Genomic DNA, 20573 nt, shown 5'->3' on the forward strand with positions numbered 1-20573 from the left:
TACTTTAAAAAACAGCTCTGTGGTCTGTTAGTGCTAGCCTTATGGTTAATAAAACCTTCTTTCTAATTAATGGTGCTGAAATATTCTTAAAGAACAGAATCTTGTTGTTATGAAAAAAACTTAAATAGTTGTGTTTTTTTTTTTTTCAGTAGACGCCATTCCTATAAAGGAGAAAGCTGACATAGATTAGCATGTCTGATTGCAAAGAGGAAAAAAATGCCACCTTTCAATCAAATCAAAAACAGAATGTGAGAATGGAAAAGTACTTTACTGAAATACTATATACACACATACATACAACACCCTCATAGTCAGCAACCATTTGCTTCTCAAGCTAATCAACTGTGGCTTTTAAAAAATTACTCAGAAGCCTGAAAATACTTAATAAGCATTTACTTTTAAAAGCTTAAAATGCATCTAAGTTTATGATCTCGTAATACAATATAAAAATCGTAGATAATAACTATTTTATAAATTTTCATCTTGCTTATAAGATTATTTCCAAGTTTAAAGTATTCAAATGTCAATTGAATGCACTGGGGGACGTTTTCTCCAAAATTTGTGAACATACAGTCTTTATAGCATTATTCTGAGGGGAAAATGAGTGTTTCAGGAAAAGCATTTTGGTGCACAGATTCAGTTCTAAAACACAAAGAGGACGAGGGCAAAGAGAAATGTGCTTCCATGTAGAAAATACCGTTCATGAAAATGTTCTTGGTTAATTTTATTTAAAAATCTACAACTAAATAGAATCATATCTTAATTTCTCTTCTCGGTAAGAAAATTGCATTCCGTAGGAGATAACTATCACAAAACAAAAGAGTCAAAGATGAAAAACTATCTGTTATACAGGAAAACAAGGCTTTTGCCACATAATCTAGGCAGAGTTTATAAAACATGTGCATCCTTTTAAAAGCCCAAGTATAGGTTTTATCCAGTTTGAGTTAGCCTGATTTTGCCCAAGCAATGTGTATTTTAATACTGGATAACATGATTTTTAAAAAATAGTAATAAAGCCGTGAACTTCACAGAGAGCACTATTAGATTTGTGGAAAACGGTGCAGGCATATGACCCTAGGAAGGAAGATTTCTAGCTTATCCTCATGATTTTTGAAAAGCAAAACATACAGACTAAATACTTGAAGGAGACCCTATAAAATGCAAAAAAAAAAAAAAAAAAAACAATAGCTTAGTTTTCTTGAACTTACCTATTTTCCCATCAAGAAAGAACAAGTCTGTATTCAAAAATTTAAGTTGAGGCATTGTGTGCATTTATAGATCAGGTTGAAATTATATGTTAAAAAAAATAGCGTGGCAGTTTCTTAAAGGTCATTTGTATTGCATTCAAGAGATACAATATAGGAATAAACATAACCTAAAATTCCTCATTTGAAAAGCTCTGACTTCAGCGGCTGCATCGTGGAGACATCAACCAGCCAGAGGCTTATAAAATCCAAACCAGCTTGCGCGAATGTGTAAAACAGTTCACATGCGTGGTAAAAATGTCTTTGTTTTTGTTTTTCATTCTCTTCTGAAAAGCTTAGGCTGGCTTGTTCATTTTTCTATTCTAATGTGTGGAAATTCTCATTATATGAAAAAGTGCCTATTTGTCTTTCACCCAGATTCATCCTTCAAAGCTAAAGCAAAATTAGATTGGGACATCAGACACTATAAAAGGGCCAGAAAGGATTAGGTTCACTTTGAGAAAGGTAATTTAATTTAGTCAAGATACATTACAATTTTCTAAAATTTTTATTAGATATGCTGTTATGTTATTCTTTTTTTTCTTTTCATTACCAGCATTACTAGGGGTTAATGTCCACCACGCTGCAGACAATGAGAGGGTATAGATGAAGTGCTTTATGAAAAATATAACATTATAATGTATACTCTGATGCCAACAAGATGGTGTTTGTGTAGTGATTTATTTGCTCTAAGCATTCCGTGCTTCTGATGACACCTTAAGTCAGTTACTATTGTTGCTTTCATTTAACAGACAAGACAGAAGGACCACAGCAAAGCTCGGAACTTGGATTTGCTTTACTCCAACTCTAGGATTTGGTCAATGCTACTTGATTCATTTTTTTTAGAAGACATGCATGTAAAAACCATCTCTAGGAATGATTTATAAGGTATTTAAATATATATTTCTCCCTTCTGGAAAAGCTGAATATTTCTAGTTTTAGATATACTTTAATTTCTGAAATGTAACCGCCATCACATGGAAGTGTAGCTAATAAGCCTTTGGCTACTTCTCAGAGTACACGTTGGTAATGACCATGTATAACATAGGACACAATTAAGTCAAGGAAGTAAAAAAAAACCAAAAAAAAACAAAACATTTTTTTCTTGTGTTTGGAATATTTTACGTGCATGAGACACGTTGTTTTAAGGCAAGAGAAAGTTCTTCCTAAATACTTTTAGCTAAGTAACAAATTGTATATTTATTGTTTATGTCAAGCCTAGGTTTGTCTAAGATAATTTACTGAATCTCGATAACTGAATTTATAGACACAGGAAAAAAAGAAATTGAAAGTAGACACTCCTAAAAGGGCAGAAATGAAGAAGGAGCAGAATGTAAGGCTCCATAACGTAAAGAACATAAAGCATTTCTCAAAAGAAAGTGAAGAACAATTCCCCAAGAACAATTTTTTTTAACATGTTTAAAAACTTTTATCATAATTCTATGTAAAATACAGATGTCTATGTAAATATGTGAAAGACACACATGGACACATTATCCTCTCATTTAAACGCATACACTGAAGTTTGACTTGAGCACAAAGACTGTATAACCCAAAGCATCACAGCCTTAAAGTTATTTTTTGTATCCTATTTGTATAGGGAATCATCTCTGATTGGAGTGACATAAGAAATATACCTTAGAGGATTTAATAAAAATTGTGCTTACCTATCACACAAAACAAAAAAGCATAAACAGCTTTTAGAAAATATTTTATAAAATATTTCCCATAAACAACTTCTACACTGGTTTTTGACTATTTTTTAAACAGTTTTTTAAGCTTATTAAAATAAGCTTATTAAATAGTTTATTAAGCTTATTAAATAGTTTTTTAAGCTTATTAGCACAGCTTTAAGAAGTCAATCCAAAATGTGATGGACTGAAGCATATGTCGACCGTTTCATAATTTGGAGCTAAATGACAGAGTGCTACGGTATTCAGGTAAAGCAATCAGGGACAAACGGTGCTTCCTTAACCAAATACAGTGCAACTTGCTTTAAATTAAGAAACTGTAAATATTTAAGAGCAGTTAAAAAGCTCTACCTTATGAAGTAAAAAGCTAAAAAGCTATTCTTGCAGGAACTCTTCAGTGTTGTCATAATCATTTTAATTAAATTCTCATTTTTCAGGTGGTCCCTTTAATTGTTTTTTCCTACTTCTTAATGTGTTTTTCTAAAGCCATTTCTTTTCTGCAGCTGTGTGCGATTGGTTTTAATGGTAGCTGCTTCCTTTTTTGCCTTCTGTGAATTACAATTTTAAATGGTTACACATTTTTTGTTTTACTGCCTTCAGCATAGTTTCATAAAGATGTTTAAGGCTGTTGGTGAACATTTTCATTTCCCATCTGAAAAACCAAGAGCCAATTTGAATATTCCATATTGGCCTTTTATGACCTGTTTTATCTTTTAATATGTAAATGAAAGCATATTTTTTATAAAGACTGGTTTGTTTCCACGAAATTATAATTGTTTTTTTGCTCTCTTACAATATGTATTCAAAAAACAAGATAATATGTGATTGCTCTTTTATGTTATATCATGTTCGTGAATGAAACACCTCTCTTTTATTTGGTGACAGCCCATTTCCAATGAGGAACTAGCATTTTCAGGTCATAAGAATAACCTGTACCATGAAAAATGAGATTTTATACTTGGACTTGAATTATCAGTGCTCACAAAATGTTAATAATTGAGAGGCTATCTAGACCTTTCTTAAATTATAACTAGGAAATTAAAACGACTTAATGATTCAATTTCACTTTTACCATGATAAGAAAACATAACTTCACTACAAAATGTTATTATATATCACTTGTAACAGTTTACTTATAAAATAAGTTGTACTTACTGCCTGGGTTATCTCCAATGCCACTGCTTTTTCCATTCCAGTACCAGAGCAAAAGGGTTGCATCACGTGATCCTGAGAGAATGTAGCAATTTCCCCCAATATAGGACTCAGAACGAGTGAGGCAAGTGACCACATCCCAATGGCCAAATACCACTTGAATTAATTTTCCTGAAATACAAAACAATTTTATTTAAAACTGCTATAAAATAATTAAAGAAATTCCACTGACCATTTAACTTATAAAATAATAAAGTCATATTAACTCAATTCTGATGATTCAGATTTTACAATCAAATTTGATCTGGTCTAACCTAAAAGTTTTCATCGAATATTAACAATGACAAAAAGTCAATTGAACAGTGATAATAACATTTTTGAAAAATATAATGTTGAAACTATTTCAACAAACTTAGGACCATGATACCATATCATTATACATGGCTACTATGAATTCCAAATGAATCATGTTTACTGATTAAAGCAGGCCCAGCAGAACTCTTATTTGGAATAATTTCAGCAATTTCGTAAGTTACTCTGTATGATTCAAAGCAAAATAAAACTTAAGAGCCTTGCTTTATAATTCAGTCTTTACTATTACAAACTTGTCTCTGAATTAATAAAGATATAATGTATTTCTCTTTTTTTAACGTGATCTATACAAGGATGATAAAAGTCACTTTGGAGAGTTTCTGTTCTTTTCAAATCAGATTTACATGAACTAAGTTTTGGTAAAAGGACTAATATATTGAGATTACAATTAGAGCTGGGTCATTCTTTCTTTGTCTTGATTCTCTTAATGATAAAAAATATTTGGGGGGTGATGATGGAGTAAGATAATGGCAGTTTATCTAACATTAATGACCGCCAAAGGGAAGAATCCAGTACACTTACTATACATCTCGGGAGGGCTTCGGACACAGATGAATTGTTCACATAACAGTGCCGGAAAAAAAAAGTAAAGCCCCCACTTTGAGAATCTTTGTTTAAAAATCAGATATGGTGTTTATGATTCATACAAACTTGTCTAAAGAATGAAATAGCTAAAGCAGCCCTTCCACTACATCTCTATGGTTTCTAGCTAATATTTTCCTTTGAAATGTCTACAGAATTACAGATGAATGTCACAGAATGTCTACCTCTAATAGCACGAGTTTCTTTTTATTTTTGAAGAAGTGTTCCAGTGGGGTCATATAAATAGAATTAAAATATTCAAGAAAACCACTAAACTGAAAAAAGATTAATATGCCTAAAAAGTTTGTGTTTAATTTGGAAAACATCATAATCTAGTCAAAAGTTTAAGGTCTCATGAGACGCCTGGGTGGCTCAGCGGTTGAGCGTCTGCCTTTGGCTCAGGGCATGATACCGGAGTCCCAGGATCCAGTCCCACATTGGGCTCCCTGCATGGAGCCTGCTTCTCCTCCCTTTCCTATGTCTCTGCCTCTCTCTCTGTGTCTCTCATGAATAAATAAAATCTCTGAAAAAATTAAAACAAAGTTTAAGGTCTCACCTAAGTATTAGCATCTAAGTGTATTTAACTCTTAAGATAATCATAAATATAATTAAAAAAATACTTCCGTTAGTTTTTTTTTAATTCTTGATTTTAGGAAGTCTGAAGCTTATTACAAAAGCTGCAAATTAAAAAATAAAATGCAGAAATATATTTAATTCAGATAAAAGGTCAAATATACTGTTTCCACTTGCAGAGAACCTACTACTAGTAACTTTTTTTTTTTTTTAAGATTTTATTTATTTATTCATGAGAGATACAGAGACACAGGCAGAGGGAGAAGCAGGCTCCATGAAGGGAGCCCGACACGGGACTCGATATCGGTCTCCAGGATCATAACCCAGGCCAAAGGTAGTGTCAAACCACTAAGCCACCAGGGCTGCCCCTACTACTAGTAACTTTAAATTCACATTAATTTCAGTCTCAAATTGCACAACTAATAAAGCGCATTTTTTTCTCCTGTGAATAAGGACTTTAGTAAGACAGGTGTTCTAACTGCTAAAAGTTAAAAATGTGTATTTCTGAATTTCAACCTTTTAATTTGACATCAAAACATTTCATTAAAAAAATTAGCTAATTTTTAGAATTGATACTATCATAAGAATTCAAAGCTTCTTAGAATGAAAACAATGGAAAAGAAAAAGTGCAAATTATTTTTTTAAAAGATTTTATTTATCTATTCATGAGAGACACAGGCAGAGGAAGAAGCAGGCTCCTTGCTGGAAATCTGATGTGGGACTTGATCCCAAGACCCCGGGATCACAACCTGAGCCAAAGGCAGATGCTCAACCACTGAGCCACCCAGGTGCCCCAAGAAAGCACAAATTAAATAGGAAAAGATGTAATCATTTCCACATCATTTCCAATTTAACTGAAGAACAAAGTGGAGAGGTTTAGTGGCAAAATGGGTGGGGTTAGAGTAAAGGCAGGCCTTACAAGGGGTAGGACAAAGTTAGGAAGCTGAATGCACTCTTATTACTGATTAGAAAACTGAAGGTTAAATCAGTGAGTTTTAACTACTGAAAATAACTGAAGACACCATATATCATGTTGATTATGTTTTTGATAACAGAATGTGTATAGTTATTTCTGTCTCAGCCTATACCTAAGTGCAGAGAGCCTGTAAACTCCAGGCATGATTTAAATAGGTTATTGAGGTTAGGCTTATTTAAGATTTGATACCTATCACCTCAGTGGGTTGTAGGAGTAAGAAGGGGAGTGAGTACAATTTTAAGTAGGTACAGGAGGCACCTGGTATGCAGGAAACCCATGTGCTTCCAGAAGGTTTGCAGAAGAACAGCTATTTGCTTGGTGACTTACCCTATTTCCAACTCATGTGAGGACAAAGTGGAAAGATTTAACTATAAAAGTGGGATGAATTAACTAGAGTGGCAGCATGTTCCAAGATTTGTACTTGTTAATTCTCGGTTAAGTCATCCCTCTGTATCTATAATATCAGTGTTGGGAAAATGTATACTCAGTTACTGTGGTTTCTTTTTCCATTACAATTTCCTAGTGCTTTAATTTTTGCCCTCAAAGTTATCACAGTTATTTTCTATTCAACATTACTGCACACCTACTAAGTGTCAGGCACTAGGCCCTTTGACATGTGCATTGCTGTTCAAGAGACATGTAAATAGACATGATCCCTGCCCTCAGAGTATTTAGTGTCTACTGGGGCAGACAGACATTAAACAGACACAAACATATGTAATTATGAACAGTGATAAGTAGTATAAAAGAAAGAAAACAAGATAGAATCAATGAGAATAATGTAGAATGAATTTAGGTTGGGCATCAGGAAGATTGAAATAAGGGAGTGACATTTACATATTTATATCTAAAGCGTTTCATATTTTAATACAAATTAACTTTATTTTCTACAATTTATACTTTGGACTCAACTCTGGAAAACATTATTTTTTTAAGTTTACTTTTTCCTGTTCTGGCAGCCTTCCTCCGCAATATTTGTTATTGCTATGAGGTTGAGGTTCACTCCTCCTAAATAAATCACAGCATATAAATACCTGCTGCTCCTTTTGGTAAATTATTTTCTGATAATCTCATAAGTGTTCCTCAACCTTTATTTTTTGTTTCCTTTAATACCAGTCCACCTCTCCACACACTAATATCAAATATTACCACAAGCACTAGAATATCCCCTTTTTGACAGAACAAATTTTCTAGTTAATGTTTTATTTGACAGCTGTGCTACAAATAAAAAAAATTCAAGCTCAGGACTCTACACCACTGAATCTAAAATGTGGCCTGAAAATAATTCCCACCGCCGAGGGAAGGTTTTATTGTTGCCTCTGCTGTTCTAGTTGTGTCCCGAAAACATGATTTATGTTTAAAGAATTTTCCGTTACAACCATGTTTCTCTCCCCGCCCCCCACCCCACCCTGAATCTAATAAGAGAAGGATTTTTTTTTGGCTTATGTGCTAAAATATAATTGAATTCAACACTTGTGATAGCTTTGCTATTATATATTATTGATCACACAATTTCCCCCTTGCTTCTCTGGCAAACTTAAAGGAGAAAATATTTAATATCCCTATTGTCAAAAAACACAAACACATATTTACCCTAATTGAAATTATTTTAAATAAAACTAGCATCAGAGTTTGTATATAAGATATTAAGATACTAGGACTATCATTTCAGGATTTCTTCATAACTTTTTTTGGCAAGTGTAAATATTTTTAATGTATAAGCTAAATAAGTCCTACTGAAGTTTAAAATAAGGCTACTACTTATAAAAATGTTTTACATACACACACTCGTATATTTTAAAAAACAGTAAAGTGGAAGGTTTTTGGAAAGAGGGGAAGGAATGTCATCTAGTTTATCAAGTCTAATGTAACATGGAAGACATACCAGGAACTCAGTGTTGTAAATTATTTTTCAAAACCAATATTGATAGGTACACCAATAAGACAATATAGTAGAATCACAGAATGTTACATTTGAAGTCAGAAGAGCTGGCTCGAATACCCAGTTTAAAATCACTATTATCTACTATACAAATTTCAGCAAGGCACTAACCTTTCTAAACCTCACTTTTATCATCTGAAAAATGGGGCTAAATATACCTGTTCTATCTAACAGGACTGCTACAAGGCTGAAACAATATCGTGTATATGAAAGAACTCTGTATGAATGTAACAGTAATTTTAATTGTTAGTATTAGATAACAGTGAGGTCAGCTCTACAAATATTAATATTCAGTGCTTTTTAAAAATGACATGGAATGTCAGCAAGCTCAAAAATCCTCAAATGCCAAAGCTGAAGACTGACATTACATACGCTTCCACTTACATATCATTGTAGAAGATGCAAAATTACAGAGATGAAGAATAGTTAAAAAAAAAAAAAAGAATAGTTCAGTTGTGTAAGGCTCAGGTGGGGGTAAAAGCTGACTGTAATGGGGCAGTGCAGAGAATTTTTGGTGTGATGGAACTGCTCTGCATTTTCATTGTGGTGGTTCTATAATTCTATAAACTGACCAAACTTAAAGAACTTTAACCCCCCAAATTAATTTTTTTTGTATGTAAATAATAAAATAAGGTTTTAAATGTGTAAAAAACAATAAGCAATCTAAATGCATGTTTAAGAAAATTTTGTAAAGGAATATAACAATTTTAATCTGAATGTTTGTTTAAAAAGGGAGCATAATTTTGTCAAATAATTCTAAGGTTATCATTACCATGATAATGAAAGAAGAGGTTACAATTAAAATTTTATTATTAAGTCAGAGAAAATTCATTATAATAATAAATAATTTTAGAAACACATCAATCTCCATGGCATTTTTTAAGAATTCTAGGAGTTTTAGTCTTTAGTAATCAACCTCATAGACCTTAACAAGTGGTAAGCACCTAATAAATGAGAAAGACTTGAATAATGATATTTTCTTTCTGGACCTAGAGAAAGTAGGATGCAAATTATAAGAAAACTAGATCATCAGTTCCATAAAACAAACAAACAAAAAAAAAACCAAAACACAAGATCATGGCAAAAACAACTTCTAGGGTTTATTATATGAACAGTACATATCCAACCTTTTTTCCCTATTTTCTCATGGCTATACAGTACTATCATCAAAATGTGTAAGGACAATGTCCTTGAATAAACAACAATTAATTTTTCAATATATTATACTTACTAAGGCAGAAACATGGACTTACATTCTATAAATATTATTAAATAAGACTGAAAAATGATTTACTATAAAACATTTAATTAACTAGATATTTTGATTAAAAAGAATTTCCTATTCCTGTCACATTTAAGCAAGATATTTGTAGATCCTTGGTTTAGTTGAAGTATCTACTTTCAACAGTATTACTAAGTTCTGATATATTAATATCTAATTTTGATTCTTTCATGCAACTACACATGCACTATAAGTTGACTTCCTCCTCTAACAGTTTCTAAAATACATTATTTTTTAAGATTTTTTAAAAAATTTATTCACGAGACAGAGAGAGAGAGAGAGAGGCAGAGACATAGGCAGCAGGAGAAGCAGGCTCCATGCAGGGAGCCCAATGTGGGACTGGATCCTGGGACTCCGGGATCAGGCCCTGGGGCTGAAGGCAGCGCTAAACCACTGAACCACCTGAGCTGCCTAGTTTCTAAAATACTTTGGAGACTTCATTAAATTTTTCAATTTTTCTCAATGTCCTATATACAAAAATTTATAAACATTTTACTAGATTGCTTCTTCTATAATAATAGTGAGTTGAGCTTGGTTTGTCCCTTAGGGAGATACATGCAAATGAATAAATGGACTTAAACTTTTATATTCTAACAAGAGCTCCTGTCACACATAAAATCAGTAGTCAGCTACTTTCCTTCATGATGGTGTAGCTTTCAGCAAGATTCTATGTAGAGTTGGGAGGAGGCAAGGTATCTGCTACTAAGAAATACATTTAATGAGAATGTCTATTAAGGGAAAAAAGTGAGAAAATACATCTATATGTATGTGCATCTGCTATATGATTGTGCATATACATGTGCATATGGTATTTACATACCTGGATATGATTTCAAATGAATCATTCATTCTGTAAGCATGAGTCATGGGAGACAAACCTACTATAAAAAACTGCCTCTTAAAAACATGCTGAAGTTAACTTAATAGTAGACTATGGAATAGATTTTTACTTAAAAGGGGAAAAGTGTCTCTTCCACATATTATGCATTTTACAACTCTGTAATTTCTAGAAGGAAGATGAAAGAGCATTCTAAGCCTCTCGGTACGACTTTTAGTTAACTTTAGTTCATTGATGAAGAAAATATGTTACCTGTATCTGTAGAGTAGACTCGAAAACTCTTATCCCAGAAGCCACAGATGAGAATATAGCGGTTGTCTGAAGTGATGACAAAGCACTGGGAATGGACTTGAATACTTTGGTCTAAAAGGTCAGTGATTTGCCTCCTGTGCATTCCTGTATTGCTGGCTGTGAGAACAGAGGAAGAAACAAAAATACTACTAAACCCCACACATACAAAAATCCTATAGTTTGTAACACTGAGGGTGGGGAATGAGGGAGGAGAGGCAACACGTTCCAGGATAAGAATATTTGATCTTTAATTTTAAATTTTAAACATAATAATATGTGAAAAACCAAACAGGAAAAGATACCCAGTTGTTGGAAGAATGTGGGGTAGCTAAATTCAACATCTCAGTAAGAAATTCTGCCTAGAGGGAAAAATAATAACATACTACAATTTCAAAATAGTATACAATTCTCAGAACACGCTTTCCAGCTCTTGGGCAGGACCAAACTAGATTACAGTCTCCCGATTGCACCACAGTTAGCTTTGTGTTTCTGACAATCTCATTACATCCATTGTCATGAGAATGGATTCATGTTGTGACAATCTATTACCTTTAACTTTTTGTCACAAGAAAAAGATATTAGAATTTAAATGTTATATATTTGAAACATCGTAGCATCTTGGAGTACTTTGGCTTTAACAGGTCTTTAATTTGACTAGATGTGAACTCCCATTTTCCCTGTTTACAGCTGCACTTGCATGTAAGGAAAGGATAGAATGACTATTTATTAAAGATACTTGTAATTGAAAAAGTCAAAGCACAGCACACTGCCACTTTCTTACTCCTTATGTAAGCAATAAAACAAGACAGTCTGGCAGTGTGTTTTCAAAGTGCTACAGAGCACCTGATACGGGGTTTGTCACAAGGCACAAGGTCAGACACAGAGAGACATCAAGCACATAGGAAGAGTAATAATCCTTTAGAAATACACTATCAAGTATGTCATTATCAGAAAAGGAATTTTCACTGAGATGCCTTTTTTGGAACCATGAGGCCAACCAAAGAGAAAGCTTTGTTTCTAGTGGCCTGAGTTATTTCACCACCAACTTTGATACAAATAGTGGTTCTTATAATAACAGAGGAACTTGATTGTACCAGAAATCAAAACGAATGAAGTAAATTTCTGCATCTGATCATTACATTCATTGTATTATTGTCTTCAGGTTTTTTTGGGGAAAGAAAAATCTCAACCTTTATAAAATGCATTCTTGATAAAAATAAAAAATAGAAAAATATTCATTGTACATAACAACTAAGTATGGCCAATCTAAGAGAAGGCTCAGAAAGTAATGCAGAAGAAAAAAAAGTGTTCAAAATACTTCCCAGTGCTGTACTGGAACTACTGGAGACAGAAATAAACTTTTCTTTCCTTATGGCAAACATGACATAGCAAATGTATGCGTAGATACAGTGCAAGCTTCTGCTAGCCTCTGTCTACACGACTTAACCATGTAAGATTATTAGATAACTATTTGATAATAGGCTTCATATACTTTTGGAGGATTAATGAACTAGAAAGTGATAGCAGTAGTAAAAAGGGTAGAATTCTATTTGGGGATCACTCCTCTGCTACCTCCTTCCCACACAAAGAGAAGTTGCTGGCAAATGAAAAAAAGCTTTTATGGGTATCATAGTGCATCAGAGAGAGACATTAGTGTCTACCGCAGTGAAGCTGTGTGGTACAACTTAGATCTTTTATTCCAAGAAATCTAGCAATTTAAAGAAAGACAAGGTATGTAGTACTTTCTGTACTGGTTACTACAATACTTCATTCCAAGTGAAAACTGTAAAAGTGTTTATTTTTGTTACCATTTATAGGACTTTAGCTTTTATGATACAAACTTTCACTGGTCTTTGGCTTTTTCTTTGTTTTTGTTTTTTGGAGCGCATGGTCTCTTAAGAGGATCTCACTTCACAGTTCTGGGTACATGCATAAGTTTGAATTGAGTGACCACAATGTACCCACCATGGGTAAAGGCTGATGCCCTTTCAGCATTCAGATGAATGATTTTCTAAGTAAGTGCTTACCTGTAATTTAATATTGCACCCCCCCACCCCAATCCATCCATCCATCCATCCATCCATCCAATCTATATAACCTATCTCACAACTGCCTTTCCTTTATCTCAATGTCTCCTGAGATTCAGTACTGAAGGTATTTTTATTTAATGAAAATTAGGTATATTTGTCTAGATAAGCAGTCTTCAAACTGGGGCATGCATACCCATGGCAGGAGGGTGATATAAGATTTCCCAAGGGATAAACAGGCACAGATGGTTTTAAGGGAATCAATTTCTAGTTCCTCAACTTTTATGCTCTCTTCTCTGAAATAGATGTGCCTGAGAACTCTCCTATGAGTTTTCCTTTCTTATATCCCTTTTTGCATGCTCTTCCTCCACTAAATAAAATAAAGGCATATTTCTTTCCTATCTAGAATCTTACTATAGTACTTTATCTCAGGGTATAAAAATCTCTTGAGATGCAAAGAAAGGGACAACTCAAAATACTGATGTGAGGCTGAGAATGCCAAGGTATCAAATCATTCTGCAGGGCAGGTGGTTTCCAATTCACTGCTTTCAATAAAGTGGAAGGAGGATCTAATCATGATGTCAATTGATAGATCATTAAAAATAAATTTCAATGATAGATTGCTAAAATGATCATTTAATGATAGACCATGAAAATAATTCTTAATAATAGATTACTATATAAATTGTCACATAACTCAGAAAGAGTTAAAAGATTTGAGTGATGTTGTTAAAACAAAATTCTTTCCTTTCACATCTATTTTCTTATGTAACTTTCCTTACAGATTCCACCTACTGAAAAAAGAAAAGGATAGAATCATTGACAAATCTTGTCTCATTCAGCAGCAAATAACATTCATTCATAAATACTTGAGCAAAGGGGGAGGAGGAGGAGGAGGAAGCCTTATCCATTTCATTAAAGGTGTATTTCCAATAAGTGATTTGTTTTTATGTTTAATAATATTTATTAAAATTTATGATTTTAATAAGTGTGTATTAATAGTATTTGTAATGATAACTCAGTGCAGATTAGTTTTTAGAAAAACTGAGTCTTATGATCATAGGAAATTTTAACATTTGAATTTATATACCTATGTTTAATTTTTCATATATTTTTACTGCTGAAAAGTATAATAAGGTAATCAATTTTGAGAAGTTAAAATTGTGTAGAAATATGATAAAAATATAAATTTAAGATGGAAAAGGAATATAAAGTTGTCAACTGTTAAAAGCTTTTTTTATGCATTTTTTTAAAAACAGAAAATGGTGACTATCAATTCGCTTTGATATTTAAAATCCATTGTATATATTTAGAATTTCATATGCTATGCAAGAAACAATAACCTTTGCAACTATATAAACTTGTGATAAAAACTTTCAGAGGCTACATTAAAAATACAAGAGAATGTACATGATTTTAAACAATATTTTAGGAGATACAAGAGCAAATAGTCTGGTGACCAATTATGTAGAGTAGGGAAGAAAACTACGGCCTGTGCCTGGTTTTGTATATAAAGTTTTATTGGAATACGGAAATACTCATTTGTTTATATATTGTTTATGGCTGGTTTTGTGCTATAACAGAATTAAGTAGTTGTGTCTGAGACGTTATGGTCTACAAAGCCTAAAATATTTACGATCTGGCTCTTTACCAAAATGTTTACCCACGCCTGGTCTAAAGGGTGACAGTTGTTGAAATCATTTAATTAGACTTGACTATAGGATATTCATTGTCAAGTTTTAAGGCAAACAGTGATTTATACTTCATAAGTAATGCTTTGAAATGACTTATCAAATGGACTTTATTTTCCTGACTTTTAAAACTTTATCCAAGTGAACATTTTATTTTTTTAATATATGGCAAATCATATGTACTGAAAGCAAAAGATGATTTAGGAATCATAGTAGTATTTATCCTTGCTATGGGTAATTCCTTCTTAGATTTCTGCTTAAATGTGGGGGACTGATAAGTGAATCAGTTTTGAGCTTAAAGTTATTTCAGTTCATCTTGATAGTTCATTTGCAAATGGTAGCTACTGAAACATTCAGTGCTACTGAAACAATGGTTTTAAAGACAAAAAAGGTGACCTACACTTAGGGAACACCTTGGATTTTAAAATAATAAATCAGCTTATTCATTTGCTTTATTTAAAAATTTAAAAATTTTAAGTGCAGGGAAATTTAACAAAATTACCAGCTACACAAAATTACAATGCTGCACATTGGCAGCATACCCGTACAACTAGGCAATTACGTTTTTCTTCTAAAAGTTGCTGAATAACATCTTTTATAACAAGAAATGTTAATATGTTAATATCAGTAACATTCTTGGTGAAGCTGTATTTGAAATCACCACCCACAAGAATGAAAAATGCTAAACTAGAGATTTCAACTAACTGACTCAAAAAGCACAGAAGGAATTAAATATTTGAAGTCATCTGCTACAGATGCTCATTTCATCCCAAAGGCTCTTCCTGGTCTCCTCCCTTTTCCTTTTTTCCCCCTTGAACAAATTTAACCTCCAATGGCAATTTATTGGGCTGTAGGACCATAGGAAAATGAATACAAATATCTTAACACTGCCATTGGCTGGGCAATATATTTCAACTTCGAAACTGCTCTGCAATTGCACATTAATCCCCTCAGACTGAACAGAGGGTCCAGGAAGAAAGGATTGATCTCCTTTAATGATGAAACCCTGGCACTGCAGTTTTATTTTTCACAACACAGTGCTGCTAAGAACCCCACTGTTATTATGAAAATTTCCCTAGCAAAGGAGCTCCATCACATTACCGGTGCACCAATTCATCATAACGTGCCTCGCTCCTGCTCATCAACAAGTCTGAGTGATGAAAAGATCCAATATTATCCTGACAGTACTTCATGCGCATTCTCAATCACACATTATTACAGCATCCATATTAATTTTCAGTGACACGCGTCCTAGGCCTGTTCAAATTAGGCAAACCAACGAGGGGGAGTTGATGAAATACCAGCATAGCCACAGCTCATTGCATTCCAATTTGCATGCAAATGGTTTATCAGGAAAATTCCATTCCCAGCAACCAGCAAGTGAAAAACAACTGTAATCTACACTTCAGGGCCACCATACAGAGCTTAATGAATCGCAAAGAGAGAAAGAAGTGACAGACCTATGAGAGGATCGATTTCCACTGGCAGCTGGTATGGCTGGTCTTGTACTGCACCTTGATGAGCTGGAATTCACAAAAGATTTAAAAAAAAAAAGCATTATTTTTCATATACTAAACTATATAACAATGCTAAAGTCAAGTCTTACGTAGAATTGTTTCCAACCTCCAAATTTCTCATATACTTTGGTGAAATTTAAAGAAAAAAAAATCCAGGTGCTTTTATGGCTAGCTTATGAAACATTTATTTTAGATTAGTGCTGTTCTGAACATGTGCCATCAGCAGTGGCTCCAGTCCTAGGCCATAAGCTATAGCAGATGCTTGACTGGCAACCTCTGATGCTGCAACAAAACAAAATTAAGTGGTAAAGCGCGCTGAAAACAAAATGTGACAACCATCTGCTGACTGTAGCAAATACTGTTTTTTTGTTACTTCTTAAAAAGGCAGTTTTGAATGCTACAGCACAAAGGATCCACAAAAACGTCAATTTATGATGGAGAAAGGGAAAGCTCTAAGTCAGGGAACATTTAATGTTTCATCCATCACTTAAAACCAATCAATTGAAAGTTTGAATAAAAATAAAGAAAGCTATCCGCAGATAAATGTTTTAGTTAAATGCATTTGGCTGAAATATTTTCTTCAAGATTGGATTGAGGTTTTTAAGAAAAGTTTTATTAATATTTAATATTTCCATGGTTTCAATTTAAAAATATTCTGAGAAGCAAATGAATAACAAAAATCAATCCATACTAAGAATAGTTTGTTCAATTCTCAAAATGGTTCTAAAGATTCCTGCATAGTTATTTTGTAATTGAAAAGAGATTTTGTGGGTTGTTTCCCTATGAAAGGTAGAAGGACTTAGGTAAGAGGAAGTGTGCTAGGGAGCAGGAGCCTCTGCTGGCTACTTATGCAGACTTGGGCAAGCAGAAACCTGAAAATGAAGGCTTTGGAATAGATGATCTTCTCAGCTTTGTAACTCTGATAGTTAAATTCTGGGCCCTTTTCCAAATTATTTCCCCCGAATGACTCAGCCATTCACTTTGGTCAGTATCTGCCTTTTATAGACTTATCAACATTTAAACTACTGCTTAGTTGGTATTAGAACTCTGCTGAATGACGTCATTATTTTAGGAAATCTTTCTGACTGTCCTTGAAGGGCTGAAAAGAAAAATGGGGTATGTTCCAATGAGTTTCATTAGATTATTTTAAAATTTATTATGTCATCATGTCCCCTGTTAGCAAATACCAACTTTTCAAGGTGGTTTTAAAGATCATTAATAAAATAGTGGTGCAAGTACAATATTAGCACTAAAAATTACAGTTGAGTATGTATAAGAAATTAAAGTGGCAGGAGAAAAGAAGCTGTATAACTCAGTCTTTTTTATTGAAGGCATTGTCTGCTGATCACTGGCTCTGCCAGCAAAGAAATCACAGGACACATATTGGGAATATTCAGGGAAAATGCACCATAGCCTCTGATTTTACCCACCAGTGCCATTAACTTCCAGTAATACCAGTGCTGATCACTATTAATACCTTGACAGACTTTCTCTACTTCTCTGAGAATCTGAGATCATAGAAACATGGAAGATACACTGTCAGTGAAATTGAGGAGGGTAACTATCTGTGGTCATGCCTCAAATTCCGGTGCTCCCACTGACTCCCCTATGACCTTGGGCAAGTTATGTAGCCTCTGCGGTTCAGTTTTCTGATTTGTAAAATGGGTTAGACTGAACAATATGAAATTAATAATACCTGACATTTTGACCTATAAAGAAGCTATTTCATATGGTTCAACCTAAAGACAGAACCTACATCCTAGCATTATTGAGGGGATCAGAGAGCTAATACATGTAAAGTGATTAAAACAGTATCTAGAACCTAGAAAATGTTCTATAAACATTAGCTGCTATTCTTTTATTTTGTTCGCAGGTCCTGTAAGGTCCTTTGAGGGAGAAGGAAAAATAGAGATGATTTAAAAAAAAAATCAGGACTCAGACCTTGCTGAAAGAAATGACAGGAGCTAGCTGTCTAATGAACAAACTATGGAAATCATAGATTCTTAGAAAAGAACTAGAATCTAAATTTAAAAAAAAAGTAGTATAACACGAATTTAATATTCGTTGAAGAAAAGCTGTTAGGGATTTCTGACATTTTTGTTCCTGACATTTGTTTTAAATTGAGGCATATCAAGGCAAGGAAAAAGTAGAACAAGATAGGATGAAAGATCAGATTTATATAAACATACTTGAAATGAGACACAGATTTAATAAAATGGATGCTTAATATTTTCAGGTGTAGGTATAAGCTCAGAATTGAAGATCACATTGTAGAAGGGTAACTACTGGGTATTCCCATAGGTATTTATCTGGTGAGGAAGTGCTGCGTCATACTGTAAAGCCAGAGGGTGAGACCAAAATGCAAGGTACATATGGTGTCTAAATGGGGTGACACAAGGTATATGTGGCATCCAAAATGGGTGTCTCTCCATCGTCTGGGGCCCCCACCTGAGGCAGAACAAAGGAGAAGTTTATTGAATACACTGCAGAGGAGCGGTTGGCAGCACGGCAGAGGAGAACCAGTCTGCCAGGAGGAGGTAGTGGGTGGGGGCTGCTTTTCAAGGAGGGAGGCAGAGAGGGAATCTTCCCTTCTTTGGGAACTATGCCTCATTGTAAGCAGCCCATTGATTAGCTAGGGCCTCTGGGTATTTCGAGTGGGTCGCTTCAAGAGCCTGTCTGTATTCTATCACTCAAGCTGCTTGCCTTCCCCCCTGACAGATCAGCAATGACAAATCTTAGGCATTTTGGGTGGAGGTTTCATCCTCAGGAGTACAGACCCAAAGAAGGCTCACTGGGGAGAATAACAGGCAAAGAATTGGCAAAACATATGCAGTCCTCCAAGCGTGTAGCTTACAGAATGGTGAGCTTGGGCTGGGAAGGGCTGGGTGTAGGGTAAGTGGCACTCCAGCAGAGGGACGCTGCCCCCAAACCACTTTACTATCTATAGAGAACCTAGAAGTAAGGAAAAGAATACTTGACAACCAAGTACTAAGGGAAGCAGGCTTTCCAGTCAGAGAAATAGGTTTGCTCAAGATGGGAGGCCCAGAACTCGTCAGCAGTACTTCTGGAGCCTACCTAAAACTTGAGTATCAGCTGGAGATCTTGTAGCCCTTGGGTTGAGCCAGCTCAGGGCCTGCTGAGTTTGCCCTTAGCTCGGCTAAACTAAAGACAGTGGCAGAGTAGCCAGGACTTTCCAGCAGGTGAAAAGGTTTGTTTTCCCTCACATAGCCTGTCACTCTGTTTAAACTGAGAAGTTCTCACAGCTGCCACTAGCAGCCACCGGGACAGGCTTCACTGGTGCTGGCCCTGATGCCACCACACACACTGGTGCTTTTGCCCAGCTCTAAGAGTAAATGCATACTAGGTAAATCCTTTAGTGTATTTGATAGAATATACCACCAGCGTGTTTTTCCTCTAACCAGTGGTATTAGAGAATCCAAAAATCACATTTGTTAAATGATAACCTTTAGTCCCAAAATATGTCATCTGCATACACACTTATCACTATAAGTTCACTTGAAGAAAAAGGAATAGAAGGACCTAATAATAGAGACAAGATATACCTGCCTCAATTTCTACCTTCTCCACTTTTTTTGAAATCTATTCTCTAATCAAATACTGGCATTCATTTCCTTTCTAACAGCCAGGAAAACAGCCATAGTTAGTAAATTCTGATACCAATCACAGATTCTTCATGATGGGTACGTTATTGAGCAAAGTCAGCGTACCAAGTTTTGCTTGAATGTCAATTCAATTCTGTTCCATTCTAAGAGTTTTTGCATTTAATTGGCATGAGGCCCTGTTCAAGAATTTATATTTTTGTTTTTTGCAACCAGTTCGGGTATTATAATGAGCAGCACTTTATGTACATTTTACAGATTTAATGACAAGCTAACAGACTATCAAAATCTATCTTTTAAAATGTCCTACCTAAAACAATGGCTTAGAAAAAAGCCTATAATCTTCAGGACTTTAAAAGATTTTCCTTCTTACAAATAGGATTTCTAACTAGTGGCCAAAAAAGAACAATGCTAGATCCAGATCCCAACATTCCTGTTCTAATGAGGGGCAATAAATCATAGCGGTGATCATAAAATTTGAGTCAGAAAACTTGGGTTCAAACCTGGCTCTGCCACTGACTGGCCATATGTGATATTGAACAAGGGGACTCAGTATCTTTGTGGTAAACTGTGGGGCCGGATTAGATGGATGAACTCTCAAGTCTCCTCAAACTTTGGCTTATGATTCTAATGGTTATTTCAGTAGCTTGCTGTTAGTTACTCTAACTATTCAACACTTAATGGAAAAATAGAAATGTACTTATGGGTTCGTAGAATTTTGGGTATGTAATTTAATTGTTCTTTTTTCTATCATCCATGACAAATACTATGATGT

At 34.3% G+C, this 20573-nt stretch overlaps 2 protein-coding genes across 15 annotated transcripts in view; one reads left to right on the forward strand and one right to left on the reverse strand.

Moving 5' to 3' along the window:
* The window catches only part of DCLK2 (doublecortin like kinase 2), a 246421-nt gene that overhangs the window by 178470 nt on the left and 47378 nt on the right, over positions 1–20573 (forward strand). Inside the window, exon 17 of one of the 2 annotated variants that reach the window (XM_025439510.3) lies at positions 1997–2132. The exons of the other annotated variant lie outside the window; for it this stretch is intronic. Within the exon in view, the coding sequence (XP_025295295.1) occupies positions 1997–2131 (135 nt within the window). The 3' untranslated portion in view covers position 2132. Of the gene's footprint in view, positions 1–1996; positions 2133–20573 lie in introns of those variants that run through there. 2 annotated transcript variants of the gene reach the window in all.
* The window catches only part of LRBA (LPS responsive beige-like anchor protein), a 728875-nt gene that overhangs the window by 24015 nt on the left and 684287 nt on the right, over positions 1–20573 (reverse strand). For all 13 annotated transcript variants that reach the window (XM_025439493.3, XM_025439495.3, XM_025439499.3 and 10 more), the window contains 3 exons: positions 16122–16184; positions 10905–11060; positions 4091–4258 (listed from right to left, as the gene is read on the reverse strand). In XM_025439493.3, the coding sequence (XP_025295278.1) occupies positions 4091–4258; positions 10905–11060; positions 16122–16184 (387 nt within the window). The remainder of the gene's footprint in view (positions 1–4090; positions 4259–10904; positions 11061–16121; positions 16185–20573) is intronic.

This window comes from Canis lupus, chromosome 15 (genome assembly GCF_003254725.2).
Source record: "Canis lupus dingo isolate Sandy chromosome 15, ASM325472v2, whole genome shotgun sequence".
NCBI classification, from domain to species: domain Eukaryota; kingdom Metazoa; phylum Chordata; class Mammalia; order Carnivora; family Canidae; genus Canis; species Canis lupus.